At 43.3% G+C, this 20,162-nt stretch overlaps 2 protein-coding genes across 2 annotated transcripts in view; both read left to right on the top strand.

Moving 5' to 3' along the window:
• Window positions 1-10,039: 10,039 nt before the first annotated feature.
• On the top strand, window positions 10,040-15,751 carry LOC130285345 (natural cytotoxicity triggering receptor 3 ligand 1-like). Its single transcript, XM_056536704.1, has 2 exons — window positions 10,040-10,385; window positions 15,348-15,751. The coding sequence occupies exons 1-2, from the start codon at window positions 10,040-10,042 to the stop codon at window positions 15,749-15,751; spliced, it is 750 nt and encodes a 249-aa protein (XP_056392679.1).
• Window positions 15,752-17,007: 1,256 nt separating this feature from the next.
• LOC130285344 (uncharacterized) overlaps window positions 17,008-20,162 on the top strand; it is a 38,813-nt gene continuing 35,658 nt past the window's right edge. The window contains exon 1 of the mRNA XM_056536703.1: window positions 17,008-17,011. Coding sequence (XP_056392678.1) covers window positions 17,008-17,011 — 4 coding nt within the window. The remainder of the gene's footprint in view (window positions 17,012-20,162) is intronic.

Here is a 20,162-nt window from a genome sequence, read left to right as displayed (position 1 = left end):
AACCCCCAGCATGTACGGACAGCGGAAGAGCATGCTGGGTCCTGTAGTTATGCAACAGCCCGGAGGCATACTACTTTGGCTGGGGATGCTGGGGATTGTAGTTATGCAACAGCTGGAGACACACTGGTTTGCTACTTAACTCAGTGTGCCTTCAGCTGTTGCGAAACTACAACTCTCAGCAGTCACCGACAGCCAACGGGCAGGCTGGGAGTTGTAGTTATGCAACCAGCAGATGCACCACTACAACTCCCAGCATGCACTTTAGCTGTTTGTGCAAGCTTGGAGTTGTAGTTACACAACAGCTGAAGGTACACTTTTCCATAGAAAAAAATGTGCCTCCAGCTGTTGCAAAACTATAAGTCCCAGCATGCCCATAAGGGCATGCTGGGAGTTGTGGTGGTCTGCCTCCTGCTGTTGCATAACTACAGCTCCCAGCATGCCCTTTTTGCATGCTGGGAGCTGTTGCTAAGCAACAGCAGGAGGCTGTCACTCACCTCCAACGATCCACGCCGCATCGGGTCAGTCCCTCGTCGTTGCCGCCGCTTCTCCTGGGGCCCCGATCCCAACATCCACACCGGGGATCGGGGTCCCCAGCTCCCGGGGTGCACGTCCCGAACCCGCTCACGTCCTCCGGAAGAGGGGCGGAGCGGGTTGCGGGAGTGACACCCGCAGCAGGCGCCCTGATTGGTCGGCCGGGAAACCGGCCGACGAATCAGGGCGATCGTGAGGTGCCACCTCACCCCTGCAGGCTCTGGCTGCAGGCTGCAGGCTCTGGCTGTTCGGAGCCGTCAGAGACGGCCCCGAACAGCCTGTAATTCCGGGTCACCGGGTCACTGGAGACCCGATTGACCCGGAATCTGCCGCAGATCGCTGGACTGAATTGTCCAGCGATCTGCGGCCATCGCCGCATTGGGGGCTAGCGTCGGGGGGGGGGGGGGGGGAATGGACAGGACGTACTCAAACGTCCTGAGTCCTTAAGGACTAAGAAAAGGGGCCGTTTGAGTAAGTCCTGCGTCCTTAAGGGGTTAAAGTCCCATACAAGTCAACGGGAAATATATGTTACTGCATAACTTCCAAACGGCTGGAGATATTTCCATAATACTTGGTCACATGTTACGGGGGGAATGTGACAGGGGGGAATGTGACACGGGGGGAATGTGACAGGGGGGAATATGACAAGGGGGGGATTGTGACAAGGGGGGGATGTGACGGGGGGAGGGGAATGTGACATGAAGGGGGGATGTGACATGGGGGGGGGGTGACAGGGGGAGGGGAATGTAACATGAGGGGGGGGATGTGACAAGGGGGGGTGACAGGGGGAGGGGAATGTAACATGAAGGGGGGAGAATGTAACAAGGGGGGAATGTGACAAGGGGGGAAGAATGTGACAAGAAGGGGGGAGAATGTGACAAGGAGGGGGGAGAATGTGAGGGGGGGGGGGATGTGACAAGGGGAGGGGGAATGTGACAAGGGAGGGGGAATGTGACGGGGAGATGTGAAATTCAGTGCAAAAAATTCATCATATCATACCGCCAGGGAGGTTAACGTCCCATGCAAATCAATGGGAAATGTATGTTCTCACATAACTACCGTACGGCTGGAGATATTTCAATACCTGGTAGACATCTTACAGGTCGGGATATGAGGACGGGATGGGAGGTCGAGATAGGAGGACAGGATAGGAGGTCAGGATAGGAAGTCGGGATAGGAGGACGGGATAGGAGGTTGGGGTATGAGGACGGGATATGGGGTTGGGATATGACAACAATATATGAGGACGGGATATGAAGTCAAAAGCTTCTTCCTTTTGTTGAACCGGGCAACGCCGGGTATTCAGCTAGTTAGTCTATAAAGTAAGAAGGTCCGACTGAGGGGCTGGCCAGGAAGTGAAGAGCTCTGCTGCGCATTTTACAGGGTTATAACTCGCGATCACATCACATGTCAGGACTAAGGCCCGATGCGATCTACACTGTTAACATGTCTAAACAACATGTCAAAGGTTTATTCAAATGACAGTGATGTCGTTCTGTAGAAGCTTTTTGTTGGTTACTGTGAAAAATACATGTTTGCTTTTTATTCAAATGTAAAAGAAACAATCCTTTTACATGATGCAAAAATGCAATGTGAACCTATCCAAATAAAATACTTTAAAAATATTCAACAAAAATGGCAATGCTGGAGCACTGACGTTCTATGTTGTGCTGTTCCGCAGTTATTCTACGTCTTTTGGTAGACATCTCCAATCTTTTTAGCAAAAAATTAAAATAAAAAGTGAAGCTCAATTAGATTGGATGGAGACATATGTGAACTATCATTGTCAAGTCTTGCCATAGATTCTCTATAGGATCCAGGTCTGGGCCATTTAGGACATAACATGCTTTGATGTAAACAATTCTATTGTAGCTCTGGCTGTATGTTTACGGTCATTGAGGGAGATTTATTAAAACCTGTAGTAAAAGTAGAGTGTATCAGTTTCTTGTAGCAACCAATAAGATTGCTTCTTTAATCTATCAGACGAAAGAAGCAATCTGATTGGTTGCTATGGGCAACTGCACGACTCTCCCTCTACACAGGTTCTGATAAATCTCCCCCATTGTCCTGCTCAAAATGAACCACTGTCCCAGTCTAAAGTCTTTTGCAGACTACAGATTTTCTTCAAAGATTGCACTTGTCTTGTATTTGGCTTCATCCATCTTCCCATCAGTTCGCCCCACTGGATGATGCTACCACCACCACCATGTTTTATTGTGGGGAGGGCAGAAAGTTCCAGTTTGGTCTCATCTGACCAGAGCATCTTCTTCCACATGTTTGGTGGACTCTGAATGGGATTTTTTTTGTGGCTCACTTTCAACAAGGGTTCACTTCTTGTCACTCATCCATACAGCCCAGATTGGTGGAGTACACAACAAATAGTTGTCCTGTGAACAGATTCTCCCATCTCAGCTCTTGATCTTTTGTAGCTCATCTAGAGTAACCATGGGACTTTTGGTTGCTTCTTTGATTAATTTTATCCTTGCCTATCTTGTTAGTTTAGGTGGAAAGCCTTGTCTTGATAGATTTGTGGTTGTGCCATAGTCTTTCCATTTTCAGATTATGTATTTTATTGTAATCTATAAAATGTTCAAAGTTTGGGATATTTTTTTTATAACCTAAAAATGCTTTTTACTTTTTCACAACTTTATCTCTGACCTGTTTGCTGAGCTCCTTGGTCTTAATGCTACTGTTTGTTCAGTATTACTCTCTAACAAACTCTGAGGCCTTCATGTAACAGGTGTATTTGTACTGAGATTAAATTGCAGACAGGTGGATACCATTTACTAAATATGTGACTTTTAAAGGCAATGGGTCCCCCTCAAGACCTTTAGTATGGGTTTCATAGTAAAGGGGGTACATACATATAAACTCCAGGGGGTGAATACTTGTGCATTCTCTATATATTTACAGGAGGAATAACAAAAGACAGTTCTGAACTGTTGATTCATTGCAATAGAACGGACCAGGAGAGGCTTCAGATCCTCATTATATCCATGTAGACCTGCTGGGGTTAAAGTTAACAGTGATATGAAGTTTTGAAAGTGAAAGTTCTCTAGATGGACTTCGGATCTGTGAGGAAGCTTTGCTGTTCTCTGCTTAAACTAGTTTAGTTGGAAAGAGAACGGCGAAAAAATAATGGACGACCTCGGGGGATTCCTTTACTTCTTGGCTCTGTGTCACTCAGGTGAGTATGATTCTACTGGGGACGTCCACTGACTAAGGTGAATATGCTGCAATAATGGAGTATTAACACTTCCCATTGTTGCAGTTTGTTACCAGACTATTATAATAAGTCGAGGAGGAGGCGTTACTTCCAGACTGTATAGAAGGTGTTTGTACAGACTAGTAGGGGGACAGGCGTAGGGGGCAGTGAGCGTCAATCTCAATGGCTTTCATTAATGATGATCTTCATATTGCACAGAGTCAAAGTTCAAAGTATATGCAAGAAAAAAAAAAGGATGGGGGTGGGATGGCGCTCTTTGTACCGTTACCAGATGTCGAGTGTCAAAAGCAGTGATAGGCAATAAATGCTATGAGCGCAACAAAGAAATCAGCATGAAGTATCGTAATCTCACGTCTGATAGGAAGATTTCGATAGCAGCCAGTATCCAACCATAGTGCGGAAAAGGACACGGAGAAAGCAATCAAGTTGAGATGGTCCTTCACCAGAACCACTGGAACAAGAATGAATACTATCCAGGAGCCATCCGGTGGTACACCAAGTTTTTGAAACTGGTTACAAACAGATGAAATCATGAATTGCCTTATTGTAATCAAATGATAGACAGACAACGCATTTCGAGGGGCATATCCCCTCTTCCTCAGGTCATATAGAAGCTATATGGTGTCTGTATAGTATCTATTCTTGATCCGGTGGTTACAGAGCTTCAGTGAAGGACCAACTGTACTTAACAGAGTTAATGTTATCAGTCTGCAGTACATGTTCCTTATGCAGAGAAAAGTCAAAGATTTACAGTAAATCTGCATCACCCTCAATATTCTTTATTTTATGGCCTATTCTAGACAAAGCCAGGACACAAATAGGAAGGATGTCAGCACTTTAATAACTTCCCTCGATATAGAAAAGTGCAGTCTACAGTATTGCTGTAAAAAGTCTTAATGTAGAACAGAAAAACAGTAGTGTAGACCAGTAAAACAGTAATGTAGACCAGTAAAACAGTAGTGTAGACCAGTAAAACAGTAGTGTAGACCAGTAAAACAGTAATCTAGACCAGTAAAACAGACCATGTAGACCAGTAAAACAGTAGTGTAGACCAGTAAGGCAGTAGTGTAGAACAGAAAAGCAGTAGTGTAGACCAGTAAAATTGTAATGTAGACCACTAAAACAGTAGTGTAGACCAGTAAAGCAGTAGTGTAGACCAGTAAAACAGTAGTGTAGACCAGTAAAACAGTAATGTAGACCAGTAAAGCAGTAGTGTAGACCAGTAAAGCAGTAGTGTAGACCAGTAAAACAGTAATGTAGACCAGTAAAACAGTAATGTAGACCAGTAAAGCAGCAGTGTAGACCAGTAAAGCAGTAGTGTAGACCAGTAAAGCAGTAGTGTAGACCAGTAAAGCAGTAGTGTAGACCAGTAAAGCAGTAGTGTAGACCAGTAAAGCAGTAGTGTAGACCAGTAAAACAGTAGCATAGACCAGTAAAACTGCAGTGTAGACCAGTAAAACTGCAGTGTAGACCAGTAAAGCAGTAGTGTAGACCAGTAAAGCAGTAGTGTAGACCAGTAAAGCAGTAGTGTAGACCAGTAAAGCAGTAGTGTAGATCAGTAAAGCAGTAGTGTAGACCAGTAAAGCAGTAGTGTAGACCAGTAAAGCAGTAGCATAGACCAGTAAAACAGTAATGTAGACCAGTAAAGCAGTAGTGTAGACCAGTAAAGCAGTAGCATAGACCAGTAAAACAGTAATGTAGACCAGTAAAGCAGTAGTGTAGACCAGTAAAGCAGTAGTGTAGACCAGTAAAACAGTAGTGTAGATCAGTAAAGCAGTAGTGTAGACCAGTAAAGCAGTAGTGTAGACCAGTAAAGCAGTAGCATAGACCAGTAAACCAGTAGTGTAGACCAGTAAAGCAGTAGCATAGACCAGTAAAACAGTAGTGTAGACCAGTAAAGCATTAGTGTAGACCAGTAAAACAGTAGTGTAGACCAGTAAACCAGTAGTGTAGACCAGTAAAGCAGTAGTGTAGACCAGTAAAGCAGTAGTGTAGACCAGTAAAACAGTAATGTAGACCAGTAAAGCAGTAGTGTAGACCAGTAAAGCAGTAGTGTAGACCAGTAAAGCAGTAGTGTAGACCAGTAAAGCAGTAGTGTAGACCAGTAAAACAGTAGTGTAGATCAGTAAAGCAGTAGTGTAGACCAGTAAAGCAGTAGCATAGACCAGTAAAACAGTAATGTAGACCAGTAAAGCAGTAGTGTAGACCAGTAAAACAGTAGTGTAGACCAGTAAAACAGTAGCATAGACCAGTAAAACAGTAGTGTAGACCAGTAAAGCAGTAGTGTAGACCAGTAAAACAGTAGTGTAGACCAGTAAACCAGTAGTGTAGACCAGTAAAGCAGTAGTGTAGACCAGTAAAGCAGTAGTGTAGACCAGTAAAGCAGTAGTGTAGACCAGTAAAGCAGTAGTGTAGACCAGTAAAGCAGTAGTGTAGACAAGTAAACCAGTAGTGTAGACCAGTAAACCAGTAGTGTAGACCAGTAAAGCAGTAGTGTAGACCAGTAAAGCAGTAGTGTAGACCAGTAAAGCAGTAGTGTAGACCAGTAAAGCAGCATACACCCGTCCATATCATATCTTACAAGCATTTTCTTATTAGAAGATAGGACTTTCGTCCATCAAGTCTTGTGACACCCTCCTTTCCTCCATCATCCAATGTATACCACTAATGTACCCCACTGAATACTGAGCTTTCCAAAGGTCCCCTCCAAATATTCATATAAAAAACAAGGGGCTACAACAAAATGGTCTAGAGGAAAGAGGGTGTAGAAATGGATTCTTTACTGTAAGAGCAGTGAGACTATGGAAGTAGTCATGGTGAACTCAATAAAAGAGACCAGGAGGGGCCTGGAGTGTAATAATATTACAGGTTACAGTTATTAGAGTCTGGAGAAGGGTCGGTGATCCAGAGGTTTATTCTCACTGACAGATTTGAAGTTAGAAAGCAAATTTCCTTAAAGGGGTACTCTGCTGCTCAGCATTTGGAACAAACTGTTCCGAATGCTGGAGCTGGCGCCAGGGGCTTGTGACGTCATAGCCCAGCCCTCTCGTGACATCACACCCCGCCCCCTCAATGCAAGTCTATGGGAGGGCGTGTGACAGCTGTCACGCCCCCTCCCATAGACTTGCATTGAGGGGGTGGGGCGTGATGTCATGAGGGGTGGGGCTACAGCAATAAAGTTAGCCTGCATCTGAAGCACCTGCCCATCTATCAAAACCCCTGATTGATTACATGAGGAAGTAGATTTGTTACAGTGTGTCATCCCAGTAGTATGGTGCTTACATGAGAAGTAGGTTTGTTACAGTGTGTCACCCCAGTAGTAAGGAGATTACATGAGGAGGGGGATTGTTACAGTGTGTCATCCCAGTAGTATGGTGCTTACATGAGAAGGAGGTTTGTTACAGTGTGTCACCCCAGTAGTAAGGAGATTACATGAGGAGGAGGTTTGTTACAGTGTGTCACCCCAGTAGTAAGGAGATTACATGAGGAGGAGGTTTGTTACAGTGTGTCACCCCAGTAGTAAGGTGCTTACATGAGAAGGAGGTTTGTTACTGTGTCTCACCCCAGTAGTAAGGTGATTACATGAGGAGGAGGAGGTTTGTTACAGTGTATCAACCCAGTAGTAGTGTAATTACATGCGGAGGAGGTTTGTTACTGTGTGTCACCCCAGTAGTAAGGTGATTGAGAATGAGGTTTGTTACAGTGTGTCACCCCAGTAGTAAGGAAATTACATGAAGAGTGGGTTTGTTACAATGTGTCACCCCAGTAGTAAGGAGATTACATGAGAAGGAGATTTGTTACAGTGTGTTACCCCAGTAGTAAGGAGATTACATGAGGAGGAGGTTTGTTACAGTGTGTCACCCCAGTAGTAAGGTGATTACATGAGGAGGGGGTTTGTTACAGTGTGTCACCCCAGTAGTAAGGAGCTTACATGATAAGAGGGTTTGTTACAGTGTGTCACCCCAGTAGTAAGGTAATTACATGAAGAGTGGGTTTGTTACAATGTGTCACCCCAGTAGTAAGGAGATTACATGAGAAGGAGATTTGTTACAGTGTGTTACCCCAGTAGTAAGGAGATTACATGAGGAGGAGGTTTGTTACAGTGTGTCACCCCAGTAGTAAGGTGATTACATGATGAGAGGGTTTGTTACAGTGTGTCACCCCAGTAGTAAGGTAATTACATGAGATGGAGGTTTGTTACAGTGTGTCACCCCAGTAGTAAGGTAATTACATGAGATGGAGGTTTGTTACAGTGTGTCACCCCAGTAGTAAGGTAATTACATGAGATGGAGGTTTGTTACAGTGTGTCACCCCAGTAGTAAGGCAATTACATGAGAAGAAGGTTTGTTACAGTGTGTGTAACCCCCAGAGTAGGTAAGGGGACCCCCAGTTGCCATGTTGGATGATCAGATCCCCATGGCAGTGCCGCGGGCGATCTGATGATCCATTTAAAGCCCGTATTGCTGCAGATGCCATGATCTGTATTGATCAAGGCCTCTGAGGGGTTAAGGGCTGATCATCGGAGGGGTTAATCACTGATGTCCGCCATAACTGGCGGGTCCGGTGCTCGTGTCATGTACAGTACTGAAAGTACGTCCTGGCGCGTTAAGCACCAGGGAGGGCATCAGGACGTACATTTACGTCCATTGTTTTTAAGGGCAACTGCTCCATTTTTCCTCTGCACATGTTTTGATAAATCTCCCCCATAGAGGAGGATCAATGGAGTTATCCAGCTTTTCAAACAAATTTCCTATTTTTTGTATAGTATATAATATTAGATCTAATGGGTTTGACTCCCAATACCCCTACATATTATCTGTATAACGGGGCAGAAGCACTTGGGCCACAGTCTCTCTTGAGCTGCAGAACTGTCTCTTCACTTGAATGGGACAACACTGTAGTTCCTTGCACTGCTGCCCAAGCTCTGCAGATGATTTGAGGGGTGTAAAAGAAGTCGGACCTCCGCCGATTTAATATTAATGACCGATCTGGATGGTGTCGATCAGTTTGTAAATGAGATAATTTACAAAATTAAATGAACTATTTAGACATGAATTGGTGACCCAATATGGAGTGCTATGAAAAATAGTGAAATCAGTAATAAAGGAAGTAACTAGCTTCTTGCCATGCTCTGTAACTACCATAGAACATTAAATGGGGTATTCTGTTTTTTTTATTTTTTTATATTTTATTTGACTATGCTACAGGAGCTGTAAACTTAGTCCAGTTCATAATATAGTGTCTGTACCTGTGTTTGATGGCTGGTCTCACAATTCTTATGTGATCTTTGCCCCAATGTTAATTTTTAGCAGCATACAAAATGAGAGTTGTCTCATGTTTTTCCATGGTTGCAGTGCGGCCCGAGACATTACATCACTAGTCAGATGTTAATAGGGAGCCTATCTGCTTCAATGGGTGTAGACCACTGGGTGGGCGGGAGATCATTCTTCACAGGGCTGCAAGGAATTGTAGTTTTAAGCACAGTACACATGGAAGGCAGCTCAGCTGTGCTGCAATGGGTGGGGTGGCTGATGTTTGGGAGGGAGAAAAGTGACCTCACAATTATAAACAAGGGATCCTGGGATTTGTAGTTGGAGGGAACCTGAAATAGCCATTTCACAAAAAGAAAGTAGCAGTATTATGGTGAACTCACAATACAGCCATTTAGCCCCAAAACAAGCGCGGATCCTTCCTAAGCATGTCCATTGCTGTCTGCCAGGTAAGTACTAAAGTCACCTTATGTTGGATAACCGCTTTAATACTTAGCTTTATACTTCAGTATATATCAGGTAATTGGTGATGGTATGGTGACTTAATGGGGTACTCCAGTGAAAAATTATTTCTTTTAAATCAACTGGCTCCAGAAAGTTAAACAGATTTGTAAATTACTTCTATTTAAAAATCTTAATCCTTCCAGTACTTATCAGCTGCTGTATACTACAGAGGAAGTTCTTTTCTTTTTAAATTTCTTTTATGTCTGACCACAGTGCTCTCTGCTGACACATCTGTCCATGTCAGGAACTGTCCAGAGCAGCATAGGTTTGCTATGTGGATTTGCTCCTGCTCTGGACAGTTCCTGACATGGACAGAGGTATCAGCAGAGAGCACTGTGGACAAATCATAAAAGAAATTCAAAGAGAAAAGAACTTTCTATGGAGCATACAGCAGCTGATAACTACTGGAAGGATTAAGATTTTTAGAAGTAATTTACAAATCTGTTTAACTTTCTGGCACCAGTTGATTTAAAATAATTTTTTTTCCACCGGAGTACCCCTTTAACTGATGTTACTCTCCACAGCATCAACATTACAACTGACTGGACCATCTGTATATGCAGCCAAGCTGGGGTCTGACGCTCGGGTTCCTTGTCTGTTCAGAGTGGACTATCCTCCTGTAGATCCTGAACTTCTAAGGATATTTTGGATCTTCCAAGATAAAGAAGTCTTGAGCTATGATAAAACTGTGAGGAATAAATCTCGCAGATATTCCCTAAGCACTAAAGCCATAGGAAGTGGTATTGCAAATCTGACTATTTCTAATATACAAATACCTGATGGTGGAATGTACAAGTGTTCAGTGACCTACCGCTCAGAGACGAAGGACAAGGAGGTCCGGTTGGACATTGGAGGTAAGTCAATAATCTTCATAACTCCAAATCTTATGGCACTATGTCCCAGGTGTACCAGCATACCCTATTGCAGAAGCAAAATGGAGTTTCACTTTCTGTCCTATTGATGTTGCTGTTTTATAATTCCTCGTTTAGAAGCTAAGGCCTTGGGCAGACTGAGGAGTAGGGCCGGCCTTAGTTGTTCAGGCGCCCTGTGCGAGCTAACCTTATGGCGCCCCCCCCCCCCCCATTACCCCATAAACATACAAAAAGAGGAAAAAAATATTTGCAACAAATATATTTTTTAAATATTTTAGCATTCCCCTGCCCCCTTAATCAGTCCCATGTCCCCCTTAATCAGATGCAGTATAGTTCCCCCACATTAGGTGCAGTATAGTTCCCCACATTAGGTGCAGTATAGTTCCCCACATTAGGTGCAGTATAGTTCCCCACATTAGGTGCAGTATAGCTCCCCACAGTGAATGCAGTATAGTTCCCCACATTAGGTGCAGTATAGTTCCCCCACATTAGGTGCAGTATAGTTCTCCCCACATTAGGTGCAGTATAGTTCCCCACATTAGGTGCAGTATAGCTCCCCACATTAGGTGCAGTATCGTTTCCCCACATTAGGTGCAGTATAGCTCCCCACATTAGGTGCAGTATAGCCCCACATTAGGAAGAAGCAGTTTCCCCACATTAGGTAGTAGCAGGTTCCCCAAATTCGGTAGCATTGTCGTTCCCCCATTCCCCCTCCTCCCCCCACCGACTCACACACACACAGACAACCACACATGCGCACACACACACACAGACAACCACACATGCGCACACACACACACAGACAACCACACATGCGCACACACACACACAGACAACCACACACACACACAGACACGCACACACAGACACATACACATAGACAACCTTACCTGACCTGCGCTTCTCTTCTATCCGGCGGCGGCGGACGAGTGATGTCCTGTGCGGGTCTGCGGAGGTACGTCACATGTGCGACGTCCCTCTTCAGACTCGGGCCGCCAGCCAACCGGAGACGCGGAGGAGGTCGGGGTAAGTGAAGCCTTCCGGTGTAATGAAGAAAACTGTGCCCTGAAGCGGAATGTGACCCTCCGCATAGGGACACAGCTGAGGGAGGGCAGTGGGAATGTAATGAGAGGGAGCGGCCTGCAAAGCAGAAAACTGTGTCCCTGTGTGGAGGGTCACATTCCGCTACAGGGCCCAGTTTTCTACATTACACCTGCATTTAGCGCTGCTTGCACGAAGCTAAATCCGGGCGTCCACCCTGTTGCTATGGGGCCCTGTGCGGCCGCACAGCTCGCACACCCCTATGGCCGTCCCTGCTGAGGAGAATTTCCACCCTGAAATTTTGGAACTTAAATCCTCTATCGGTGTGGAATCTGCCTCAAATTACTTAGCGTGCACATACTTTTGCTTCATTTCAGCATGGAGCAACATACTCTAAGAATACCCTCCTTCAAGATGGCGCCTTGCTTTATTGGTGCCTTAAAATGCTTCAACTCAGTAACCCACAGCCTTAAGCTTCCTTCCTGTCTCTACTTCCCAAGAAGCCTCCATATCTCTGTTCTATAGCCTCTGGTTTTGAACAAATATCTTAAATTCCATCCAGATCACCATACATTATATTTTCTTCCAAGTTTTAGGTTAATGAGATCCTAAAACTAGAAGTTTGCTCTATCAATTGAAAGGGTTACTGATAGAGGAAAGATTGCCGGTATCAGAGAGTGATGTCCATGCTCTTTGAGTGATAAAGGACTAATTTAAGTAACATCAAAATTCTCCTAACCAAGGGCATACTAGCATGAAATTTGAATGGGGTACTCCGCTGCTCAGCGTTTGCAATGGAATTGCTATTTAAAATGTAAATTGTCACACCCCGACATGTTTCGCCACCAACGTGGCTTTATCAAGGAGAATGACTGACAGCATGCTGTCAGTCATTCTCCTTGATAAAGCCACGTTGGTGGCAAAACATGACAGGGTGTGACAATTTACATTTTAAATAGCAATTACATTGTCTCGAGATAAAAAAGAGTAATCACAGTTGGGATATGATATCCGTTATGATTGGTTCACCAGAGGATTAACCCGCACCTGCGGTGCACAGCAGAGTGACGGCATTCATTGATCTTATACGGAGTGATCCTACAGATAAATGGAAAAACTGAGAAACCACATATATAAGTGGTACTGTACAGTGGCATGTTCGGAATGTTTAATCTACCAAAAGTTATCGAGAGTCCATGATAATTTTGACCTGATTATAATGAGTGTCCATAGTAACATAGTTAATAATGTTGAAAAAAGACCATCAAGTTCAACCTGTATCCCTAATGAGTCCCTATTCAGTTGATCCAGAGGAAGGCAAAAAAACCCTCATACTATAGGTAAAAATTCCTTCCCAACTCCAAATATGGCATCAGAATAAATCCCTGGATCAACGTTCTGTCCCTATAAATCTAATATGCATAACCTGTAATGTTGTTATTCTCCAAAAATGCATCCAGACCCCTTTTGAATTCTTTTACAGAGTTCTCCATGACCACCTCCTCAGGCAGAGAGTTCTATAGTCTCACTGCTCTTACAGTAAAGAACCCCCATCTGTGCTGGTGTAGAAACCTTCTTTCCTCTAGACGTAGAGGATGCCTCCTTGTTATATATACAGTCCTAGGTATAAATAGATCATGGAGTTATTAGGTCTCCCCTAAGACTTCTTTTTTCTAAACTAAATAATTCTAATTCTGATAATCTTTCTGGGTACTGTAGTCCTCCCATTCCCTGTATTACTCTGGTTGCCATCTTTGAACCCTCTTCAGCTCCACTATATCTTTCTTGTACGCTGGTGCCCAGTACTGTACACAGTATTCTATGTGTGGTCTGACTAGTGATTTGTACAGCGGTAGAATTATTTCCTTGTCGTGGGCATTTATGCCCCTATTGATGCACCCCATGATTTTATTAGCCTTGGCAGCAGCTGCCTGACACTGGTCACTACAGCTAAATTTACTGTTTACTAAGACTCCTAAGTCCTTTTCCATTTCAGTCGTCCCAAGTGTTCTCCCATTTAATACATAATCCCAGCCCGGATTTTTCTTCCCCATGTGCATTACCTTACATTTATCAGTGTTGAACCTAATCTGCCACTTCTCAGTCCAAACCTCCAACCTATCCAGATCCATTTGTAACAGTGACCTGTCCTCTATAGTGTTTACCGCTTTACAGAGTTAAGTATCATCTTCAAAGATTGCTACTTTAATATTCAACCCCTCTACAAGGTCATTAATGAATATATTAAATAGAACAGGACCCAAGACTGACCCCTGTGATCCCCACTAGTAACAGTCACCCAATCAGAATAAGTACCATTAATAACCACCCTCTGTTTCCCATCACTAAGCCAGTTACTTACCCACTTACACACATTCTTCCCCAGCCCAATCCCTCTCATTTTATGCACCAATCTTTTATGTGGCACCGTATCAAATGCTTTGGAAAAATCCAGATATATGGCATCCAGTGATTCCCCTGGTCCAGTCTGGAGCTCACCTCCTCATAAAAGCTGATTAGGTTAGTTTGACAAGACCGATCCCTCATGAAGCCATACTGATATGGAGTCATACATCAAGATACTCCAAAATAGCATCTCTTAGAAAATCCTCAAACAATTTACATACAATCGAGGTTAAACTAACAGGCCTATAATTCCTGGGGTCATCTTTTGACCCCTTTTTAAATATTGGCACCACATTTGCCATGTGCCAGTCCTGGGGAACAGTCCCTGTTACTATAGAGTCCCTGAATATTAAAATAGGGTTCTGTCTATCACATTACTTAATTCCTTTAGAACTCGGGGGTGAATGCCATCTGGACCTGGTGATTTGTCTATTTTGATTTTTTGTAGGCGGCACTGTACTTCTTCCTGGGTTAGACAGGTGACCTGTACTTCTTCCTGGATTAGACAGGTGACCTGTACTGTGGAGTTTACCTTATCACACTGTATTTCACCTGGCATTTCATTTTCCTCAGTGAATACCGTGGAGAAGAATTTGTTTACTATATTTGCTTTTTCCTGATCCCCGTTTATAATTTCTTCTTTATCGTTTTTTAAAGGGCCAACACTTTCATATTAACCTTTTTGCTATTTATATAGTTAAATAACAATTTGGGGTTAGTTTTACTCTCTTTGGCAATGAGTCTTTTTGTCTCTATTTTTGCGGCTTTTATCAGTCTTTTACATATTCTACATTTTTCTCTATAGATTTTAATGCTTCTTCACTGTTGTCCTGTTTTAGTAGTTTAAATGCTTTATGTCCATGATATTTTGGACCTGATTGTAATCATATAGCGGGGTGAATATCCCCCTCTCCCGGAAGGATTACTACCGTAGATACCCAGTAGTGATACTCCGCAAGACAAATATTGAGACAATTGGAGTTGTATTTTTAAATGTGTGTTTCTCACCTTTTCATTAATAAAACACAATAAAAGTTACGGTAAGTTTTATTTTATAACACATGTACATGTTAGAGGTTTTTCTCAACACTTCTGGTTAAACTGTTGTTAGGTTACTATACCTCTACATGGGTTAATAGGCCAAATATTAGTAGGTTGATTATGCCATTTACACTCATGATGCAACCTCTCGTCACTGTGCCATAGAGGGTGTATGCCCACCTGACTTCTGCTGTTACAGGGCGCGGCACTGATTGTCCTCTGTAATGCTCTCACTGCATATATATATATATATATATATATATATATATATATAGTCTTGTTATGGGCTGGAAAAGATGATCATTATTACAAGCTACTTGTACTCCTCCATCATATTCCAGTAAACTATACACAAATTTATAAACACATTTTAAGCCAACTAATAATCCGTTTACACACTATATTTTACACATTGCCTATATACAACAACAATTATTCTATTCACATGTCTATCAGCTCCTCCACAGGTAAAAATCATACAGAAAACAGTAGTTATGAATAAGAAGAGTGTTCTGAGCTGCTCCATCACTGGATTCTACCCCATAGACATTGATATTAGATGGTTCAGGGATGGAGACAGACTGGCGGATAATGTTATTATTGGTGATCCATGGAGAAACCCAGACAGAACCTACAATGTGACCAGCACCCTGACCATAACACCCACTGAGGGGGACAGAGACCGAAACTTCTCATGTAGAGTTAGACACGAGTATCTACAGGAACCTGTGCAAGAAGACTTCCGTCTGGTATATGAAGGTAAACTTGTTAGTAAAATCTCTTTTTCCATAAATGGATTTATTTATAAAAATGTATCTTCTGTTAATGTTAGAACGACAACATTTTATGGAATGAATTAAATCTTCTTCAACAATGTTCAACAGAAATGTTTAGTTTCAGACAAACCCATTTTGAAATATATGATCTTGGTGGTTGAGCCTGTAGATTGACTCCATTATGTAGTATGGACATGAAAATCTGTATTATATATATATATATATATATATATATATATATATATATATATATATAAAATGGATTTGTTTCAGCTACATGTGCATGGATATTTTCAAATGGCAGGTAAATAGGAAAGTGACATACATTTCTGTAAAAAATCCACGCAATGAAAATGAACCCTTAGTCCACTGGTCCAAAAAGATATGACTGACTTTAACCCCAATATAAGTAACTAGTTAAAGGGGTAGTACAGGGATCTAAACTTTTCAGACACTTATCCCCTGTCCCCGAATAGGGCCCATCCTACTTACCCCACCTTCCTGTATGAAGGTAAGTGATGGCCCTTGCTGTGGCCAGTGATTGGCTGAGGGGGACAACACTTGCATAGATACAGAAAGGTGGGTGTTACGCCGAGCGCTCCGGGTCCCCGCTCCTCCCCGGAGCGCTCACGGCGTTCTCCTGTTCGCAGCGCCCCGGTCAGACCCGCTGACCGGGTGCGCTGCGATAATGTCCCCAGCCGGGATGCGATTCACGATGCGGGACGCGCCCGCTCGCGGTGCGCATCCCGACCCGCTGACCAGACCCGTTCCCCGTCTGTGCTGTCCCGGCGCGCGCGGCCCCGCTCCCTAGGGTGCGCGCGCGCCGGGTCTTTGCGATTTAAAGGGCCGGTGCGCCACTGATTGGCGCATGGATTTTAATTAGTGTCTTCACCTGTGCACTTCCCTATAATACCTCACTTCCCCTGCACTTCCCTATATTACCTCACTTCCCCTGCACTCCCTCGCCGGATCTTGTTGCCATTCTGCCAGTGAAAGCGTTTCCTTGTGTGTTCCTAGCCTGTGTTCCAGACCTCTTGCCGTTGCCCCTAACTACGATCCTTGCTGCCTGCCCTGACCTTCTGCTACGTCCGACCTTGCTCTTGTCTAATCCCTTGTACCGCGCCTATCTCAGCAGTCAGAGAGGTTGAGCCGTTGCCGGTGGATACGACCTGGTTGCTACCGCCGTTGCAAGTCCATCCCGCTTTGCGGCGGGCTCTGGCGAAAACCAGTAGCAACTTAGAACCGGTCCACCGACACAGTCCACGCCAATCCCTCTCTGACACAGAGGATCCACCTCCAGCCTGCCGAATCCTGACAGTGGGGGCTGCTCTTCTCCGAGGATGGGTAAGTAGGACAGGCCCCATACAGGAGATCCTTTGGATAGGGGATAAGTGTCTAAAACCTTTTAGTTTACTAAACTACCCCGTTAAGGACCCAATGCAAATTTATGGTGACAGTTTTTTTCTGCTTAAATTTGGCATATATTAAGATAGAGGTTGTCTGAGGTACCAAATTGTTATGTATGGGCTCATCTGGTATATATATAAAAAGGTACCCAATCCCTTCTGCTGAGCATCTCCAGTTGATGTGTGACACACAGGAAATGCCTATTTAGCCAATCACTGGGTGTAGAGGTTCCCTTCCTCAGCTTCTGATTGGATAATTGGGCATTATACATGTGTTGTTTTATTTTACCAACCCTTTAACGACATTATATGTAAATGTATGTCCTGGTGCCCTGTTACTTAGGATATAAATTTACGTCCTGTACCGGAAGCGACCACAGGCGCTGTGGTCACTTCGTGCAAGATGGCAACATGGGTCCTGGATTATATTACCAGCCAGGGACCCATCGTTAATGGGCAGACATCAGCAATCAACTGATGCCCGCCATTAACCCTTCAGATGCCATAATCAATAGTGTTGCTCACGAATATTCGCAATTCGAATATTATTCGCGAATATCGCATATTCACGAATTCGCGAATTTCGCGAATATAGCGCTATATATTCGTAATTATGAATATTCGTTTTTTTTTTTGTTTTTTTTCACAGTACACATCACAGTGATCACCCCTCTCTGCTTCCAGCTTGTGTGGTGTAAAGAAGGCTGTAATACTACTGTGTGAGACTGGCGTACGTAAATTCGCATATGCGAAAATTAGCATATGCTAATTTTCGTATATGCGAATTTTTCACGAATGCTAATTTTGTGTATGCCAATATGCACATATGATAGTTTTCGCATACGCGAATGTTCGCATATGCGAAAATAAAACGGGAATATAACGAATATGCGAATATTCGCGAATATATGACGAATATTCGTCCATATATTCGCGAATATTCGCGAATTCGAATATGGCCTATGCCGCTCAACACTAATAATCAATACAACATCTGAAGCATAATTGGGAACTAAACGGAACACCCATGGCATAATCATGGGGGTCCGAAGAGCCATTTGCCTCCTGCCGCTCTGCTGCGATCCTCTTCTATGGTTTGCCATAGAATGATTTATTTTTTTTTTACTTTTTTTTTTTTTTATTATTCAATAACAAGTTACAAAAAAAGTCATATATATACACACACAGTGGGGCAAAAAAGTATTTAGTCAGCCACCAATTGTGCAAGTTCTCCCACTTAAATGAGAGAGGCTTGTAATTTTCATCATAGGTATACCTCAACTATGAGAGGCAGAATGAGAAAAAAAAATCCATAAAATCACATTGTCTGATTTTTAAAGAATTTCTTTGCAAATTATGGTGGAAAATAAGTATTTGTTCAATAACAAAAGTTTATCTCAATACTTTGTTATATACCCTTTGTTGGCAATGACAGAGGTCAAATGTTTTCTGTAAGTCTTCACAAGGTTTTCACACACTGTTGCTGGTAGTTTGGCCCATTCCTCCATGCAAATCTCCTCTAGAGCAGTGATGTTTTGGGGCTGTCGCTGGGCAGCATAGACTTTCAGCTTCCTCCAAAGGTTTTCTATGGGGTTGAGATCTGGAGACTGGCTAGGCTACTCCAGGACCTTGAAATGCTTCTTACAAAGCAACTCCTTAGTTGCCTGGGCGGTGTGTTTGGAATCACTGGCATGCTGAAAGACCCAGACACATTTCATCTTCAATGCCCTTGCTGATGGAAGGAGGTTTTCACTCAAAATCTCACAATACATGGCCCCATTCATTCTTTCCTTTACATTGATCAGTCATCCTGGTCCCTTTGCAGAAAAACAGCCCCAAAGCATGATGTTTCCACCCCCATGCTTCACAGTAAGTATGGTGTTCTTTGGATGCAACTGCATTCTTTCTCCTCTAATCATGACGAGTTGAGTTTTTACCAAAAAGTTCTACTTTGGTTTCATCAGACCATATGAAATTCTACCAATCCTCTTCTGGATCATCCAAATGCTCTCTAGTAAACTTCGGACGGCTCGGACATGTACTGGCTTACGCAGGGGGACACGTCTGGCACTGCATGATTTGAGTCCCTGGCAGCGTAGTGTGTTACTGATGGTAGCCTTTGTTACTTTGGTCCCAGCTCTCTGCAGGTCATTTACTAGGTCCCCCCGTGTAGTTCTGGGATTTTTGCTCACCGTTCTTGTGATCATTTTGACACCATGGGTGAGATCTTGCGTGGAGCCCCAGATCGAGGGAGATTATCAGTGGTCTTGTATGTCTTCCATTTTCTAATAATTGCTCCCACAGTTGATTTCTTCACACCAAGCTGCTTGTCTATTGCAGATTCAGTCTTCCCAGCCTGGTGCCGGTCTACAATTTTGTTTCTGGTGTCCTTCAACAGCACTAGTGGAGTTTGGAGTGTGACTGTTTGAGGTTGTGGACGGATGTCTTTTATACTGATAACAACTTCAAACAGATGCCATTAATACAGGTAATGAGTGGAGGACAGAGTCTCTTAAAGGGGTACTCCACTGGGGAATTTTTTTTTTTAAATCAACTGGTGCCAGAAAGTTAAACAGATTTGTAAATTACTTCTATTAAAAAATCTTAATCCTTCCAGTACATATCAGCTGCTGTATGGTCCACAGGAAGTTCTTTTCTTTTAGAATTTCCATTCTGCCTGACCACAGTGCTCTCTGCTGACACCTCTGTCCATTTTAGAAACTGTCCAGAGTAGGAGCAAATCCCCATAGAAAACTCATCCTGCTCTGGACAGTTCCTAAAATGGACAGAGGTGTCAGCAGAGAGCACTGTGGTCAGGCAGAAAGGAAATTCCTGTGGATCATAACAGCAGCTGATAAGTACTGGAAGGATTAAGATTTTTTTAAAGAAGTAATTTACAAATGTGTTTAACTTTCTGGCACCAGTTGAGTTAAAAAAGAATTCTTTCAGTGGAGTACCCCTTTAAAGAAGAAGTTACAGGTCTGTGAGAGCCAGAAATCTAGCTTGTTTGTAGGTGACCAAATACTTATTTTCCACCATAATTTGCAAAACAATTCTTTAAAAATCAGAATTTTTTTTGCTCACTACGT

This window comes from Hyla sarda, chromosome 8 (assembly GCF_029499605.1).
Source record: "Hyla sarda isolate aHylSar1 chromosome 8, aHylSar1.hap1, whole genome shotgun sequence".
Lineage (NCBI taxonomy): Eukaryota > Metazoa > Chordata > Amphibia > Anura > Hylidae > Hyla > Hyla sarda.
This window is presented reverse-complemented; position numbering and strand designations above follow the sequence as displayed.

Excerpts from the sequence above, each read along its gene's own strand:
- LOC130285345 (XM_056536704.1), top strand. The coding sequence starts at position 10,040 with ATGTTACTCTCCACAGCATCAACATTACAACTGACTGGACCATCTGTA. Across the intron at positions 10,386-15,347 it reads GGTCCGGTTGGACATTGGAG|CTCCTCCACAGGTAAAAATC; the intron begins GTAAGTCAATAA and ends CATGTCTATCAG.